Source organism: Cebus imitator, unplaced genomic scaffold (assembly GCF_001604975.1).
Source record: "Cebus imitator isolate Cc_AM_T3 unplaced genomic scaffold, Cebus_imitator-1.0 Scaffold755, whole genome shotgun sequence".
Lineage (NCBI taxonomy): Eukaryota > Metazoa > Chordata > Mammalia > Primates > Cebidae > Cebus > Cebus imitator.
In genome coordinates this window covers 440,905-460,404 of record NW_016108070.1, presented here as the reverse complement: position 1 = coordinate 460,404, position 19,500 = coordinate 440,905, and the positions used below count along the sequence as shown (strand labels likewise).

Here is a 19,500-nt window from a genome sequence, read left to right as displayed (position 1 = left end):
TGGGAGTGTAAATTAGTTCAACCATTGTGGAAGACAGTGTGGCGATTCCTCAAGGACCTAGAAATAGAAATTCCATTTGACCCAGCAATCCCGTTACTGAGCATATATCCAAAGGATTATAAATCGTTCTACTATAAGGACACACGTATGCGAATGTTCATTGCAGCACTGTTTACAATAGCAAAGACCTGGAACCAACCCAAATGCCCATTGATGATAGACTGGACAGGGAAAATGTGGTACATATATGCCATGGAATATTATGCAGCCATAAAAAATGATGAATTTTTGTCCTTTGTAGGGACATGGATGAACCTGGAAACCATCATTCTCAGCAAACTGACAGAAGAGCAGAAAATCAAACACTGCATGTTCTCACTCATAGGTGGGTGTTGAACAATGAGAACACATGGACACAGGGAGGGGAGCACTGGGGTCTGTTGGGGGTAAATAGGGGAGGGACAGTGGGGGGTGGGGAGGTGGGGAGAGATAGGATGGGGAGAAATGCCAGATATAGGTGAAGGGGAGGAAGGCAGCAAATCACACTGCCATGTGTGTACCTATGCAACAATCTTGCGTGTTCTTCACATGTACCCCAAAACCTAAAATGCAATAAAAAAAAAGTGTAGGCAAACAAAATAATAATGCACACATGCAAGGAACACACAAACAAAAACATGTATACCACACATTAGAATGACTGATTTCCTAAAGTGGAGGAAAAGAGAATCACAGAACAGTGAGGGAAAGGGAGTACATAAATAAATAAATTTGAGAATCATAAGAGAGGGACTTTATGTGATGGAGAGAAAAGTGGGGGGGGGGAATGAAATTTACTCTGATAGCATGGTATCCCTTCTAAAGACAGTAAATTATCTAAGATTAAAACAACTGCATCTCAGCAGTAGAAGCTTCAGACCACTAATTATATGAATGAGGAAATATTTAGAAGTTAAGAGTTTTTCCTGGTATCCCTGACATAACTCAAACTCCATGTATTCATTCATTTAACAAAATTTACTGAGTGCCTATTATGTGCCAGCTTCTCTTCTTAAGGCCAATACTTTTTATTTTTTAAATTTTGTTTTAGAGATGGGATCTTGGTCTGTCACTCAGGCTGGAGTGCAGTGGCATGATCACAGCTCACTGCAACCTTGAACTCCTGGGCTCATGTGATCCTCCCATCTCAGCCTCCCAGATTGCTAGGACTACAGGTGTGAGCTACCACACCTGACCCTACCTGCTGGGGCTTCCATCTTGATTGCTGTTGCAGAACCATTTGTGATTCCCCAAGAGCCTAAACTGGATTCTCTCTTCCCTCCTTCCTCAATGTCCTCTACAGTACCAATGCTCTTTTGCTTTGTTACTTGTGCCTGAATCATTCGTGCCTGAAGCTGTTTGGAGGCCTCATGAAATGCCATGTCCATTCGAATATCGTTGTTTTGAATTTCATAGTACAAACCTGGGGAAAGAAAAATGTTGAAATAAATATGACTATTTTTCCACTATCATATACTAAAGAATTGTATTTCACTTATTTTTCCCATATTTCTACCAACGTTTAAGAACTACATGATGAACTATTGAAGAAGAGAAAGGAAAAGGGGAGAATCTTATAATAGGGAAAAAAACACATTCAGATTAAAGGAAAATATCATACCAAGTAAAGTCCAGGCTACAACATTAGTTGGTTCCAAGCAAGTAGCATCCTCAAAGAAAATTTCTGCTTGCTCATAGTTCTCCAGTAGGACAGCCAGGACACCACACAGCAACAAGCTGAGAAAAGATCACTTACATGATAAACAACATGGTCCCATGTCACATGTATGGAACCAAGACAATTTCATGTAGAATCTTATCTGTTCCTTCCCACTGATTCCTCATCTCCCTTCCACCTATACCTGTGGATATGACTCTGGTTGAGGGAAAGGGCTTTCCGAAAACACTCTTGTGCTTTGATGTTGTCTTCAGTTAAGAGGCAGAAGGCACCATAGTCCAACCAGTGATCCAGATTCTGGGGCTCACGAACCAATCTCTAAGCATCAGGAGAGCCAAGGTTATTGTGATATTATGTCATATTTTCATGCATACAATATCACATGGTAAACACTATAAATACTATAAGTTCTATGAAAGCAGAGATTGTGACTTTTTTTGCTTATCACTGAATCTCAAATGCCTAGCGCAATCACTGTTCCGGCCTTTAGTAGGTGGTTGAAAAAAGTATTGATATAATTAAAAATTTGAATCATCAAGCTATTTGTTCCTAGTGTCAGTATTCTGGTCACTCTAAACTCATCTAATACCTTGGGAGTCTAAAGATTCATTGTATTTTATATCAACCATATATAATAATTTCTGCAATAATCTTGAGATGGCAAATATTTGTTTATCTATCTACAAATCTGAAAAATGCAATTCATGATGAGTAAAAACTATAAAAATTGCTTAAAGAAATTTAAAAAGACATAAATAAATGGAAAGACATTCCATGTTCATGGATTGGATGGCTTAATATTGTTAAGATGCTGATACTATCCAAAGCAAGCTACAGATACAAGGCAATCCCTATCAAAATCCCAGTGAAATGCCTCAAAATTCTCAAAAAGTTAAACACAGAATTACTATATGTCCCAGCAATTTCATTGGTAAGTATGTAGCCAAAATAATTAAAAATAGGTACTCATAATGAATGTTTATGTACAAATATTTTTTCCTTTTGAGAGTGCTTTGTATTCTGGATACAAATCCTTTGTCATATATATGTTTTACAAATATTTTCTCCTAATCTGTACTTTTCCTTTTCTTTTTCTTTTTTCACATCACAGATTTATGAATCCTTTTCTTTCTCTTATGACCTCAATAGAGCAAAAGTTTTTAACTTTGATGAAATTCCATTTATCACATTTTTCTTTGATCGATCATGATTCGATGTCATGTCTAAGAACTCTATCTGATTCCAGGTCAAGATTTTGTCCTATGTTTCTTCTAAAAGTGTTATAGTTTTATGTTTTACATTTAGACATATGATCCATTTAGAGTTGATTTTTGTAATATGTTTAAGGTTGAGGTTTATTTTCCACAATTGTTACTAACACTATTTACTGAAAAGACTATCCTTTCTCCATTGAATTTCTTTTACGTTTGAAAAAGTTGAATGACCTTATTTGTGCGAGCCTATTTTTGGACTCTATTTTATTGTTCTGCCTACCCCTTCACCAATCAAGTTGGATTTTAAACATTCAAAAATGACTATTATGCCCATATTATAGAAGTAATAGTAACAATCACTGAGATGTTTAATTACCTCTTTATAATATGCTGCTGCCATTTCAAAGTTCTCATTGACTTCTGCTTCAAATGCAAAGAGTCGAAGCTGTTCACTGCTTGTATAAATGGTTGCAACAGTGCCTTGGGCATCTTCTGGCATGGTCTTGTCAATGTCAAGATGTCAGGTAGACAAAAACAAAACAATTACAAGTAGAGAGATTTCATAAGCATAAATCCAATGTAAGATCCAGTCAGGACGTCTAAAATGATATTGACATCTACAATGACAGTCTTGCCAAAAAAGTAAGAGAATATGAGTTAACCAAGAGAGAAATGTCAAGGGAGAAAGAGACGCTCAGGTTTCTGAATACCAACAGTCTGAGCTCATGGAAGTAAGTAAAAATTGCTTAGGGCAGAAATAACTGCCTCAACCCTCAGGGCATTCAGAGTCCCTATGCAGGTCACCTCTGACCTCAAACAGTTTCCTTCTTTTTCTCTAGTGTATATGACAAATACTATCATTTTCTTGTGTGTGTGATGACATGAAAAAGATTGGTAAGCCCTTGCTAGAGTCTTTAAATAAGAAGAAAACGAGATAAAGAGTAAAGCTTTAGAAGCCAAATCTATAGTTTTAGTATAAAATATTGACCGATAGATTCTGCAAAGGAGACATAAAAGTAGGGGGAAAATCAGAAAAAGAATATATCCTGTATACACAGATTGTGAGACAGGTCTGGTGTAATTAGGAATCTCCTGAGTCAGAAGCTATGGTCAAGACAGAGTCCACAAAAATTCTTTAATTAGAAGTCAAAATAGTATCAGTTATTATTATTATTTTTTTTTTTTGAGACAGAGTTTCACTTTTGTTGCCCAGGCTGGAGTGCAGTGGCAGGATCTCAGGTCACTGAAACCTCTACCTTCTGGTTTCAAGCGATTCTCCTGCCTCAGCCTCCCGAGTAGTTGGGATTACAGGTACCCGCCACCATGCCCAGCTAATTTTTGTATTAAAAAAATTAATGTTGGCCAGGATGGTCTCGATTTCCTGACCTCATGATCCACCCACCTTGGCCTCCCAAAGTGCAATTGCTAAGAAATGTGGACAGTAAAGCCACATTTGAGATAGGCGAAAGAGAGTCTCTGATCATTGATTAATGCTTTTGTCCTGTTCTTTTTAGTTATCTTGATTATCTTGACCCCGAAATCCATGAAGCAACACAATTCTACATCCAAAAAAGAATACTCTAATATCCCACTCCCAGAACCAACATTCCATGTCTTCCAGCTTTTTGTTACTTAGCCGACTGAAAACTGCTGACTTTATTTCCTTCAGTTCCAATAAGACTATCACTTCCCAAATGGATCAGCCTGAACCTCATGACTACCCACTCAGGCTACTCTTTCACCAGCATACTCTCATCCAAGGCATCCTTGCCCTTCTCCTGCACTTGTCCTGAAAATTCTCAAATTAAGAGTAGTACAATCTGACTTCTTTATTCTAAGACAAGAGCAGCTAACTGGTCCTAAGGAAAACTGCAGACACAAAGACTGGTATCTAAGCTGCCACAAACTCTTGTGGCATTCAGTCTTAGCTGGAGACCTTTAATACCCTTAATAATCTATGTATTTGTCTTTGTTTAGCAGCATATTCCATAATGCCATGCAATATCTAAGTTTTCTTCTCTTTCTTCAAGCTTTTCATTCACTCCTCATCCTCTTCACTTTCAGTAAAGACCTTACTTCACAGAGATAATAGAAATCATTAAGTAAGAAATCCCTCAACTGGCCAGGCGTGGTGGCTCACGTCTGCAATCCCAGTACTTTTGGAGGCTGAGGCAGGCGGATCACCTGAGGTCAGGAGTTCAGGACCAGCCTGGCCAACATGGTGAAACCCTGTCTCTACCAAAAATACAAAAATTAGCTTGGTGTGGGGGTGGGCACCTGTAATACCAGCTACTCAGGAGGCTGAGGCAGGAGAACTGGGAGGTGAAGGTTGCAGTGAGACAAGATCATGCCACTGTAGTCCAGCCTGGATGACAAGAGTGAAACTCCGTCTCAGGAAAAAAAAAAGAAAGAAAGAAAGAAAAGAAAGAAATTCTTCAACTATTAAACTCCCTAGCTAAATTATTTATTTCTGGATCTACTGTATCACTTTCCTTTCAGTCTTACAGAAAGAGGTATTGTATCCTCCTCTGTTTCAAAGTTAATCCTTCTATTTAAATTTTTGGTCCTTTCCCAGTTGTATAACTGATGGGCCTATCAATTATACTCTCTCTTTCCTCAGTTTTCAGCTTTTCCCACTCTGCTGACTTTTTCCCAAAACTGTAGATGTGCTTAAGTCTTTTTCATCTTAAAAAGAAAATCCCAGGCCAGGAGCAGTGGCTTATACCTGTAATCTCAGCACTCTGGAAGGCCATAGCTGGTGGATCATTTGAGCCCAGGAGTTCAAGACCAGCCTGGGCAACATAGTGAAACCTCATCTCTACAAAAAATACAAAAAATTAGCTAGGCGTAGTGTGTGCCTATAGTCCCAGCTACTTGAGAGGCTGAGGCAGGAAGACTGCTTGAGCCTGGGAAGTTGAGGCTACAGTGAGCCATGATCGCAGTACTACACTCAGCCTGGGTGACAGAGAGAAAAGAAAGAAAGAGAAAGAGAGAGAGAGAAAGAGAAAGAGAGAAAGGAGGGAAGGAGGGAGGAAGGAAGGAATGAAGTGAGGAAGGGAGGAAGGGAGGGAGGGAAGGAAGGAGGGAAGGAGGGAGGGAGGAAGGGAGGGATGGAAGAAAATCCCTATAATTTCTATCTACTACTTTTCTACTTTTTTCCTTCATCATCCAACTTGAATTTATATTCATCTGTTTCTTGATTGCTCATTTACTCTTCAATTCATCATAATTTGAATTCCCCTATTAGTCCAATAATATTGCTATGTAAAGGTTAACAATAACTTCCTTATTGTGAAATCCAATGAAGACCAGATTTGTTTTTCTTGAATTCCTAGGAGTATTTGACAATGTTGACCACTTTTCCTTAAAATTCTTTTCCTTTGGCTTCTGTGACACCACTGTCTTCTGGCTCTTTGCCTCTTTAACAATTCCCTTCGTCTCTTTCCATTTTTCATCCATTCCTTAAATGTTGGTATTTCCTAGGGTTCTACTGCCAAGCTCTCTTCTCTCTTACGTTTTTCACAGGCAGCCTTATCTATTACCATAGCATCCATATATCATGGCTCCCCAAATCTCATTTCTAGCTCAGATCTCTATCTTAAGCAAAACCCCACTAGAGCCAATGTTCAAAAGCGAATTCAGCACCATCTGCCTCCCATTAAATTTACTGATATTGCATTCCATGTCCTGATTAATGTTTTTCTTTTCTTTTTAGTACTGAATGGTATCAATTACCCACTGAACCATAAACTTAACTTAAACTTTTTCCCCTTGTTATGCAATAATCAACTAACATCATCAGTTTTGTCACCTCTAACTCATCCTCCATAGTGCTATCAGAGTGTTTTAGCAAATGCAAACCTGATCATATTATACCTCAGTGTAAAATAATTCAATGTATTGCTCCCAACCACTATTGAGGAAAAATTTTTCTAATGCTCCACTCTCAATTGCTTTTCAAATCAAATCATCCATGCCCAAGGCAGGACTGTTCTCCTAATCCTTTGATGCTGGACACTCCTGTCCTTCCTCCTCCAGGAAGACAGAACAAAGTGAAACTAAGGGTGATGATGGTAGAGAACAAAAACAAGGAAGGAGAAAGCAAATAAAACAGATAATTTGAGGAGGCACGGATGGTTAGATACTACTGAGGGACAAAAAGACTTTGACTTTGCCACTGGTTTCAAATAAACTACTCCTGAATATATACAAAAATAAGCAAATGAAGGCAAGATGCAAGATTTATTAATATAAACAGAAAAGTGGGTGGGACAGCAGACCACTAGTCAAACAGAAAAGGTGTGTTTGAAGTGTCATTGCCATTTGGGTATAAAATCTGAAAACTCATAATTTGTCTCTGCTTTTATGATCTTCAATAAAAAAATGGAGAATTGTACCTGTTCACAGAATAGAATGATAATTTTCATTACACAATTTACACAACCTATCTTTTTTTTTTTTTTTTTTTTTTTGAGACAGAGTCTCGCTCTGTTGCCAGGTGCCAGGCTGGAGTGCACTGGCGCGATCTCGGCTCACTGCAACCTCCGCCTCCCGGGTTCAAGCAATTCTCCTGCCTCAGCCTTCCAGGTAGCTGGGACTACAGGCACACACCACCATGCCCAGCTAATTTTTTTGTATTTTTAGTAGAGACAGAGTTTCACCATATTGGCCAGAATGGCCTTGATCTCTTGACCTTGTGATCCACCCACTTTGGCCTCCCAAAGTGCTGGGATTACAAGCTTGAGCTACTGCGCCTGGCCTATTTTATCTATTTTTGACAATTCCATTACATTTTTTAAAGTTGTGAAATTAATTTTTCTAGGAAATTGAAAAAGCATATCTCCTTGTTCTTTCAAAAGTTAGTCTGAAACTGATTAGGCTTAGGCAGTTTCTTACTCATCTTTGTGTTTTCAGTGCCTAGCACAGAGCAGACACTTCAATAAATATTTGTTGAATAACCAAAGGAAGGAATCATTCATAGAAGACCTTGATGCTCTACAGAGAAAAGAAAGTGCTCTCAGTTCTTGATACCTACCTGGTTTAGGGCTACATGCATCTGATCTACTAAGAACACATAGAGCTCACTGATAAATGTCTGCAGTTCCTCCTGGCTTTCAAATGATGTTGTCTTTAAGTATTTCTCTCTCACAATCTTTACCACAGCATGCTGCAAAACACACAGATCACCCATCTGATAACACAGTCCAGCACCATGCTGACAGCACAGGTCTCTCTAGGGCTTTCTGGTCCAAGGCTGATCAAAGTTTCAGAAGGTGATCGGTTTCTCCTTTGGTGGCTGGTTGACTATAGGCTCTCCAATTTTCCCCCAGTCAACATACTCTAGATGATTTCTTCTTTCCTTGATATCGCCAACATCACTAATTGAAGCAACGCAGAGCTCATACTATATGAAGAGAATCATAAAGCTGAAGAAAATTTGAGCATTAGGTTTAGGCGTTATGTCTCTCATGGTGGCCATATGGTTCAAAGCTCAAAGGGAGAAAGAAAGGCCTGGGCTGAGAGTCCAGAGAATGAAATTCTGGTTCTAAGGCTGCCACTATACAACCTCATAAATTATTTTACATTTTGGTAACTTAGCTTCCTCATTTGTTAAGAGGATATGTAGTTCTGGTATTATTATTTTACTTCAGAAGATGATTGAGAAGCCAAAGAGAAATAACAAGTACAGAAGTTTAAAATGCTGCACAAATATAAACATAGCATGTTGCTCTGGTCAGGACAGCTTCTTCTTTTTTCCCCACTAGGGTAACATTATTGCCTGGTTTACATTATATTATTTAATTCTTATAATGACCCTATGTGGTAATATTAACCTTATCCCTGTTGTTAAGTAAAGAAACTGAGGCACAGAGAGGTAAAGTCACATTTCAAGGTCACCTAACTAGTAAATGTAGAACCAAGACTCAAACTGAGACATGACTGCATCACCTGCTGAAAATGCCCTCTTGCTTCCATGAACATTTGTTGTTTTTTTGCTCAATGACTTCCATGTTCTTTCTTTATATCTGTTTACAGTACAGGACACATAATAAATGTGTGTACAAAGGCAGTGTAGTGTAGCAGTTAAGAATGTGAGTTCTAGAGCTGACTGCCTGAATTTAAATCTCAACACTGATCTTTACTATCTCTGTGACTTTGGACAAATACCTTAGTCAACTAATATTATATTTTCCCATCTATAAAATGAGGAACACCTACTTTATAGGATTGTTATAAGGATTACATTAGTAAAAGATGAAGCATTGGCAAATTTGCCTGGCAAACAGCAAACATGTAATAAATGTTAGCCGTTATTATTCAAGAAATGATTATTAAATTAACTATGTCTCAAACTTTAGTGATTCTATAGCTTATGGAGAGATATGGAGTTGTTTTTTTTTTTTAATTTTCATTTCTCTGATGCCTGGGAATGGAGTTTTTTGTTTTTGTTTATACATTCTGAATTTTAAAAAGTGAAATGTAATGCCAGTAGATAAATGTATCCTAACTCAAGACATGCTAGTCTAGTCCTAATGATTAAGTCCTCCTTCCTGATAACTGTTTCATCTTCAAGTTAAAATCTAAAAATAATTTTTTTAGAGAGAGATTTGAATGAGAGGCAAGGAGAATTAATTATGGAGTCAGTACCAGAGTTTCTGCCTCCTATAGTGACAATGAAATCTGGTCCAAAATCTGGCCCAGCCTCAAGTGAATAATTAGTTTCTTAAAAGCTTTCATTCAGAATATACGTAATAAGTTATTCCAAGACTGCAGGAATGGAGCTTCTCCTGACACTCTATCATAGAGAACTTAGCTCTTTGCCCCAACCAAGAAAGGTGGGAGTATAGCTGAACATAATCAGAGGAGAAAATGTTAACTGGGTATACGGAGAAGGTGCTCCATACAAACCTGTGGAATAATTAAACAAGTGAATGATTTACCTTGAGTTGTTCTTTGAAAGCAAAGTATTTTCCAGAGCAATTAAGTTCATAGCTCAGCTGGCACTTCTGCTCCTCCAAGGTTTCACTATCCATATCACTCTCCAGTGTGGCTACCTGTTTTCCAAACATTCTGTAGTATTCATCTAGAATGGCTCTAGAAATATTCTTGATCTGTATGTGGTAGTCACTCACTGCCTAAGAAAATACAAAACATCTGGTGGAGGCCTCAAAGAGGTCAAGACCATGGATTGGAAGTCTAAAACTGAGATTTGGTTTATGTTCAATACTACTTTGTTTGTTTGTTTGTTTTAGAGACTAGGTCTGACTCTTGTTGCCCAGGCTGGAGTGCAGTGGTGTGATCATAGCTTACTTCCCCCTTGAACTCCTGGCCTCAAGCTGCCCTCCTGCCTCAACCTCCCTAGTAGTTGAGACTACAGGTGCGTGCCACCACACCCAGTAATACTCTGAATGTAAAATGCCCTTTTCTTCCCAGCTGAGAGACCACCAGCCAGAGATAAAACATTGTATGCTATATGTCATTGATCACAAATAGAACCAGCAATGAAAATATGTAAAGCTGCAAACAAGTTTTCACCCCTTCTAGAAGACATATTAAAGAGTCCATGCAATAATCAAGTGCATGTACTTAATATAGTATTACTTATCATTTCATCTTGGCTCTGGCACTTGCCTTCTGAGCTCCTCCTGTCCGACGGATAAGAGGAGGCCTTGGAGGAATCATTTCTTTAACCCTGTATCAGAAAAGAATAAAAAGCAAAAAATTTTTATTATCTACAGATTTACATTTTCTTACCCTCAAAGTGTCTGGGTGAGGGATATCTAAGGTCTGTTCCCCTACTACACTTGAGCACTGTGCTATTCTCTCATGTAAAACCCTAGATGTGAACCACAGCACAGTATATGGCTATGGACCATACAGGAGGGAGTCAGAAAGCAGCTACTTAGGGAGTATCTAAGTTGCATTTTTGGCTAATTTGAGCCCTGGCTTTATCCTTACATATTTTTTTAAACTGTAGTATACAAGGGCTGTTTGACTGGGTTTTTTTGTTTGTTTTGTTTTTTTACATGGAGTCTCACTCTGTTGCCAGGCTGGAGCGCAGTGGCATGATCTCAGCTCACTGCAACCTCTGCTTCCCAGTTTCAAGCAATTCTCCTGCCTCAGCATCCCAAGTAGCTGGGATTACAAGCACATGCCACCATGCCCAGCTAATTTGTGTATTTTTAGTAGAGACAGGGTTTCACCATGTTGGCCAGGCTGGTCTTGAACTGACCTCAAGTGATCCACCCATGTTGGCCTCCCAAAGTGCTGGGATTATAGGTATGAGCCACCTCACCCAGCCCACTGATTGGGTTTTTGAAATAAATGGTTGCCATCATTTTAGAGGCACTTTATAACATCTCTAAAAATAGAATGATTTGGAAATCCAGGTGAAAGGCAAGCAAAAACTCTTTTTTCCTCCCCAGCTACAATAAAAGTGTATTCTTGGCATAATTTGTAGGACTGCATTAAATTACAATAATGTTATCAAACCTTAAAGTGAGTAAAAAAACACATTTTGTCACTCTTAAACTACTTATGCCAAAACCTCTACCTTCTATTTTCAGAAGCCCTTACAAGAACCTAGAAGGAATTAAGTTATAGATCCCTTTTAGTTTAGGTACTTGCTAAATATATTGTACTACCTTGAAGTTCACAATCACACTCACAAAATCTATTTTTCTTCCTAGGTTCTATGTAATGATAACTCTGTTCACAATTACTAATTTTAACTCTATTTATTTAAATAGGTAATCTATGTATATTATTCAAAATTTAGAAGGTATGAAACTGTATAGCAAAATATTTCATTTCAACTTTATTGCCCAGCCTCCTAGTTTCCTCTCCAGAGGCAATGTTATTTATTCATTCAAAATAGATACTGAGAGGCTGGGCATGGTAGCTCATTCCTGTAATCCTAGCACTTTGGGAGGCTGAGGCAGGTAGACTGCCTCAGATTAGGAGTTCCAAACCAGCCTGGGCAACATAGTGAAATCCTGTCTCTACTAAAATACAAAAATTAGCTGGGTGCAGTGGTGCGCACCTGTAGTTCAAGGAGGCTGAGGCATGAGAATTGCATGAACCCAGGAGGTGGAGGTTGCAGTGAGCCAAGATAGTTGCCTAGGTCACAGAGCAAGACTCTGTCTCCCAAAAACAAACAAAAAAAATAGATACTGAGTGCTTATTGTCCATCAGGTAGTTTTCTAGGTTTGGGAATAGAGCATTAAAGAAAATAAACAAAAACTTCTACCCTTATAGAGCTTACATTCTAGTGAGCAAAGAAAGACAACAAATGAGATAAATAAACAAGATAAATATGCTAGTAATATGTCCCATGGAGAAAAATAATGCAAGAAGGCAGACAGGCTCTGTTAAGGATTGAGGGTGGTGGAACGCAGGAACATATTTCACCAGGAAGGCCTTGCTGAGATGACAACATTTGAGTAAGGACCTGAGGGAAGTGAGGAAGCAGGTGACATAGTTTGGATATTTGTCCCCATCCAAATCTCATGTTGAATTATAATTCCCAACGTTGGAGGTGAGGCCTGGTAGGAGGTGTTTGGATAATGGAGGTGGATCCCTCATGGCTTGGTGCTGTCTTCATGATAGTGACTAAGCGCTTGCAAGAACTGGTCATTTTAAAGTATGTGGTACCTACCCCAACTCCCTCCCTGCTCTCTCTCTCTCGTTCCTGCTTTGACAATGAAATGTTATTTGGCAATAAGGAAATTAAGTATCGATATATACTACAATATGACTAAACCTTAACAACATTACATTAAATGAAAGAAGCCAGTCACCACATATTCTATGATTCCAGAGTTGGCAAATCTATGGAAAAAAAAGGAGATAAATGGCTGCTTAGGCTTGGGGGTTCAAGGCGGAAGAGTTGGCACAATGGTTGAGAGGAAAAGGAGAATGACTGCTAATGTACATGGGATTTCAATTTTGGGGATAATTATAATATTTATAAAGTTGATTATGGGATGGCTACACAATTCTGTGAGTATACTAAAAGTCACTGAATTATACACAATATTTTATTTTTATTTATTTATTTTTTATTTTATTATTTTTTTTAAAGACAGGGTTTCACCATGTTGGCCAGGCTGGTCTTGAACTCCTGACCTCAGGTGATCCGCCTGCCTCGGCCTCTCACAGGCGTGAGCCACCACACCCAGCCTTATTTTTATTTTTCTAAGTTCACATCAGACAGGTAATATGACGATGTCATAACAAGGCTTGAGGGAGGCAGAGCTCATGCATGAGCATGAACAGCCAGTTATTACACTTATGAACTACAAAGGGATTAGAATTGGATACTTTAAATGGGTGAACAAAATGAAAGAAAAGGTGTTGGCAGTAGAGAAGTATATGGTATGTGAATAATATCTCAATAAAGCTATTATTAGAAAATAAAAAAGAAGAAATTGAAGGATGGAATGGTAGATGTAAGGAAACCAGATGAGGGACTACTATGGCTCTGACCAGAGAGTATGTTAGAGTTAGGAGAGGTTCAGCTTGAAATATAAATGTGGGAGCCAAGAGCGTAGAGATGACATTTAAAGCCATAAGACTAGACAGAAACAAAGGAAGAATAGATAGAAAAGGTGTTCAAGCACTGAGTTCTGGGGGACCCCAACATTTAGATGTGGAGAGATAAAGAAGGCCAGGGAGGGAGGAGTAAAGCCAGGAGAGTATAGTGTCCTCACAACCAAGTGAAGAAAGTTCCGCAAGGAGGATTGGGTAGTTAAATGTTGATGACGGTCAAAACAACCCCAAGAACAGACCACTGGATTTAACAATGTGGTGGTCACTGATGACCTTGATAACATCATTTATTGGAAGTAAATTACCTGATCAAAGAGTTAAAAATCCATGAATCTGTAGTTAGATAGCTATTACCAAATTGCCCTCCACTGGAGTTTTACCAATTTATATTCGCATCAGTTTATATGAGGGAACCTGTTTCCAAACATGCTCAACAAGACAAGAAATGATCAAGCCTTTTTGATCTTCAACAATGAAAAAACAAGGTACTTCAGCATAGTTTTAATTTGCATTTATTTTATTATGGAAGTAATTCAGCTTCTTTACATATGTTGAAGACTACTTTAAATTTAGGTATATTCTTATACAGTGAAATAGATTTAGTATCATCCCACAATCAAAGGCAAATAATCTTTTATGAGTATTGAGTACAATTTTCTTTTTTATTTCTTTATTTTTTATTTTTTTAAACAGGGTCTTGCTCTGTTGCCCAGACTGGAGTACAGTGCCACAATCACAGTTCACTGCAGCCTGGATCTCCAGGCTCAAGCAATCCTCTTGCCTCAGCTCCCCACCCCCACCCCCAGGTAGCTCAGACTACAGGTGTGCGCTACCACACCCAACTAATTTTTTTATTTTTAATAGGGACGAGGTCTTGCTATGTTGCCCAGGCTGCTCTCAAACCTCTGAGGTCAAGCAATCCTCCTGCCTCAGCCTCCCAAAGTGCTGGGATTACAGGTGTGAGCCACCATGCCCAGCCTAAGTACAACTTTCTATTGTTGCCATTCTAATTAGCTTTTGCCCTATAATATTATCATTTGGGCCAGTTTGGAGAAGAAATGCCTCCAATTCCCTGCAGCCAAAGAAAAAATTGATTGCTAATAACTGTTTCTCATTTAAAAAGTCCAAGAATATTTAAACATTGATAAACCAGTTTTTAAAGCACTATATAGAGTACTTTATGAACTATAAATGTATAAAAAGTTTCAGACATAAAAAGTCATAAAAATTGCTTCTGCATCCGGCTATGGTAGCTCACGCCTGTAATCCCAGCACTTTGGGAGGCTGAGGTGGGCGGATCACAAGGTTAGGAGTTTGAGACCAGCATGGCCAACATGGCCATCTCTACTAACAAAAAAAAAAATACAAAACTTAGCTGAGCATGGTGGTGCATGCCTGTGTTCCCAGCTACTCAAGAGGCTGAGGCAGGAGAATTGCTTGAACCTGGGAGGCGGAGGATGCAGTGAGCTGAGATCGTTACCACTGCACTCCAGCCTGGGTGACAGAGTGAGACTCTGGCTAAAAAAAAAAAAAAAAAAAAAAAAAAAAAAAAAAAAATATTTGAAAAAAAAAAAAAAAAAAAAAAAAAAAAAATTGCTTCTGCATTTGTTGTAAAACTATCATTAAGAATACCACTACACCGTCACTCTGTATTATTCTATGTAAGAGCCCAAATGAAAAATCTGTTTTAGAATTTAATGCCAGAAGTAAATGTGGTCTCTTTTTGTGACTCATGTACTTCTTCCTTTATGATTAAAATTATATAACTTAGAAGGCTTCCCTTTTTGTTGGATAGCTCAGATTTGATGCTTATTCATGAGAGCTCTATTTAATGCTGTCTTCCTTTTCCATGGTTTTGAGCTTTTGACTATTTCTAGATTATCACTTTTATTTTGTATATGTCATTTACGGTAAACATTATCAAATTATTTTTGGAAAAGGACTAAATGCAAAGTTTTTTAAAAACTCAAGAACTCTCAGGTATAAAAGATGAATGTGCCATTATGAGCAGGTAATTCTCAGAAGGAACTTCCAGATTATTAATAAATATGTTTAAACATGTTTCACTACACAATTTACAATGTAGATTAAAATTAAAATTGAGAAATTTTTCTCCCCATCAAAATAGCAAAAACCAAATTAGTATTGTGTTGGTGAATATGTGAAGAAACAGTAGTCTCACATATCACTTATAAAATTGTAAACTTTTTGGAAGGCAATTTGGGGATATTTATCTAAAGTCTTAAATTTACACGTAATAAAGAGTCTCCAAGGTAGAAGCTGCTATTTCCTTTCATCTTTCTTTGAGTATAATGCTCCTCAGATCAAGAGGTAAAGTCTAGATGTCAGCAAAATGACAGAGCAGGTAACTCTAAACTCCTAACCCTCCAGAGAAACTTAAAAAAAAAAAAAACACCAGAAACTGAAACTGTCAGAACCAACTTGTTAGAAGGTTGGGAAGAAAAGGTTTACAGTAACCAAGAGAATGCTGAATCCAGAAAAGGCAATTCTAAATCAGCAGGAAAGCTTTGTGGCATTTTTGCTTGCTCTTGCCCCACGCCATACCCAGTTCAGCAGCAGTCTTGAAGGTGGCAGCCTGGATTTCCAGTGTGGCACACTGATCCCTGATTCTGCAGGAAGCAGAGCAGACTTTATTCTCAAATTATTGTGTTTGTTCTAACCTGTCTAGGACTGCCTGAAAGACTTGTGCAAGGCACTCGTCTCCATTTCTCCTAAGTATGGAAAAGCACTGAAAACTACACAAGGTGGAAAAGCATTATTCAAAAACGCTGTAAGGTTATCAAAACCCCAGAACTGTTTAGGGCAAAGCATTATGGTTCAGACATACAATAGACCACCTAAAGCCTGAGAGGAAAAGCTGGAGAGTTTCTTTGGGAAATTAGAGCATTCAAAAGTACTTGTGTGTACTGGGGAATTCAGAAATCCACATGTATGCCCAGGACAGGATGTATGCTTAAAGTTGGCCAGAGAAGACCCTATGCTTTCACCACTGACTGATCTATAGGTTCAATATAAGCAGGAAGTAAAGGCTGAGACAGAAATATAAATGGCCTGCTTAAGAGTTAAAAGAATGCCTCAGCACAGAGCCATCTGCAAAGATTGGCAGAAAAGATTTTTTGTTTTGTTTTTGTTTGTATTTAGATCTTGGGATTCAAGGAAATCTGTCAAAACACTGGCTGAACACAAGTTACACCTTCAACAATCAAAAACAGCAAATGTAGAGAAGAGAAAAGTTTGATTTCCAAAATTCCTACATGACAGTATCCACATGTCCAGTTTTCAACAATGATAAAATACAAATAGTACAAATAAAGTATGACTCCTTCTTTTTTTTTTTTTTTTTTTTTTGAGACAGAGTCTCACTCCGTCGCCAGGCTGGAGTGCAATGGCACAATCTTGGCTCACTGCAACCTCCACCTCCCAGGTTCAAGCAATTCTCCTGCCTCAGCCTCCCAAGTAGCCAGGACTACAGGCACGTGCCACCACGTCCTGATAATTTTTGTATTATTAGTAGAGATGGGGTTTCACCATATTGGCCAGCTGACCTCGAACTCCAGACCTTATGATCCTCCCACCTTGGCCTTCCGAAGTGCTGGGATTACAAGTGTGAGCCACTGCGCCTGGCCTGATTAAAGTATCACTCTTTCAAAGAAAAAAATATAGAAACTCTTCCTACAGAAGCCCAGGTATCAAACTTACTACACAAATACATTAAATCAACTGTCCTATACACACTCAAAAAGCTAAAGGAAGCCATGGACAAAATGAAGAGAAACAAGAAAAGCAATGTATGAACAAAATTAGAGTATCAGAAACAAGAAAAGCAATGTATGAATAAAATTACAGTATCAGTAGAGATAGAAATTATTTTTTTTTAAAAAAAACAAGAAGTCTGGAGCTGAAAAATACAATATTTGGAATAAAAAATTCACTAAAGGGTTCAACAGCAGATTTAATCAGGCAGAAGAAAAAATCAGTAAACCTGAAGACAGAACAATTGAAATAATTCAATCTGAGGAACAGAAAGAAAAAGGGTAAAGAAAAGTGAACGGAATCTAAGACCTATAGGATGCCATCAAGCTGGCCAGCATACACATTATGGAAGTTCTGGAAGAAGAAGTTTCCAGAGAAAAAAGGGAGAAGAAAAGATTTTGAATAAATAATGGCCCAAAACTTCCCAAATCTGATAAAAGATATGAATCAACACATCCAAGAAACTTAATAAACTCCAAGCAGGAAAAACTCAGATATCCACGCTAAGACATACTATCGTCCTTCAGGCTGAAATGACAGGACACTAATCAGTAACTTGGAGCCAGATGAAGAAATAAAGAACACTAGTAAAGGTAAATATAAAAGCCAGTATTATTGTACTTTTGACTTGTAACTCTTCTTTCTCTTCTCTTTTTTTTGATGACAAATGCATAAAATAATGATGTCTATGTTAATAGGCACACAATAGATGAATTTGTAACCTATGACAATAACAATATAAAAGGGGAAGGATGGAGATACATAGGAATAGAATGTATAGTACTGAAATTAAGTTTGTATTCAAACTAAGACATTACAGGTTTAAGATGTTAATTGTTGTCTCCAAGTTAACCACTAAGACAACAACTAAAAAATATACAGAAAAGGAAAAAAAAAGGGAAATCCAAATGGTATACTACAAAAACTCAACTAAATATAAAAAGGCAGTAACAAAGGAAGTGAAGAACAAAATATATATATGTAAGACATGCAGACAATGAACAGATAAATGGCAGAAGTAAATCCTTCTTTATCAGTAGTCACATTAAATGTAAATGGATTAAACTTTCCTATTAAAAAGCAGAGATTGGCAGATTACATTAGAAAAACTCACACAGAATCTATCTGCTGTCTACAAGATACTCCCTTTAGATATAAGAACAGAAGGAAGTCAAAGTTAGGATAAAATGAGATATTCCATACAAATAGTAACCAAAGAGCTGAGATGGCTATAGTATTGTCAGACAAAATAAACTTCAAATAAAAAGAAGTTACAAGAGACAAATAAGAACATTAAATATTGATAAAAGTTTCAATACAGCAATAAAATACATTTATAAACATATACAACAGAAACCCAAAATTTATAAAGCAAAACTGACAGAATTGAAGGGAGAAATTGATAGTCCTACAATAACAGAGACTTCAATACTCTATTTTCAATAATAGATAAAACAACCAGACAGGAGATTAATAAAGAAATAAAGGATTTAGGTTAGGCATGGTGGTTCACACCTGTAACCCTAGCACTTTGGGAGGCCAAGGTGGGTGGATTGCCTGAGCTCAGGAGTTCAAGAACAGCCTCGGCAACACAGTGAAACCCCATCTCTATGAAAATACAAAACAAAAAAAATTAACCAGGTATGGCAATGTGCTCCTATAGTCCCAGCTACTTGGGAGGCTGAGGCAGAATTGCTTGGACCCAGGAGGCAGAGATTGCAGTGAGCCAAGATCATGCCACTGTACTCTAGCCTGGGCAACAGAGAAAGAATCCATCTCAAAAAAAAGAAAGAAAAGAAAGGATTTGAACAACCCTATAAACCAATTAGACCCAAAAGACATACATAGAACATTCTACCCAATAACAACAGATTACACGTTCTTCTCAAGTGCACATAGACCATTCTGCAGGACAGGCCATATGTCAGGCCACAAAATAAATATAAATAAATTTTAAAAGATTGAAATCATGGCTGGGTATGGTGGCTCACGCCTGTAATCCCAGCACTTTGGAAGGCCGAGGCGGGTGGATCACCTGAGGTCAGGAGTTCAACAGCCTGACCAACATGGAGAAACCCCATCTCTACTAAAAATACAAAATTAGCCAGGCATGGTGGTGCATGCCTATAATCCAACTACTTGGGAGGCTGAGGCAGGAGAATTGCTTGAACCTGAGAGGTGGAGGTTGCAGTGAGCCAAGATCACACCATTGCACTCCAGCCTGGGCAACAAGAGCAAAACTCC

At 38.1% G+C, this 19,500-nt stretch overlaps 1 protein-coding gene and 1 non-coding gene across 5 annotated transcripts in view; both read right to left on the bottom strand.

The window, feature by feature from the left end:
• CFAP70 (cilia and flagella associated protein 70) overlaps positions 1-19,500 on the bottom strand; it is a 103,235-nt gene that overhangs the window by 30,900 nt on the left and 52,835 nt on the right. For all 4 annotated transcript variants that reach the window (XM_017519539.2, XM_017519540.2, XM_017519542.2 and 1 more), the window contains exons 14-20: positions 10,564-10,624; positions 9,873-10,067; positions 7,967-8,098; positions 3,308-3,433; positions 1,902-2,035; positions 1,661-1,776; positions 1,241-1,462 (exon numbers count right to left, since the gene is read on the bottom strand). In XM_017519539.2, coding sequence (XP_017375028.1) covers positions 1,241-1,462; positions 1,661-1,776; positions 1,902-2,035; positions 3,308-3,433; positions 7,967-8,098; positions 9,873-10,067; positions 10,564-10,624 — 986 coding nt within the window. The remainder of the gene's footprint in view (positions 1-1,240; positions 1,463-1,660; positions 1,777-1,901; positions 2,036-3,307; positions 3,434-7,966; positions 8,099-9,872; positions 10,068-10,563; positions 10,625-19,500) is intronic.
• On the bottom strand, positions 13,138-13,241 carry LOC119469652. The gene has a single exon (XR_005198487.1). It is a non-coding gene; the product is annotated as a small nucleolar RNA U13 (small nucleolar RNA).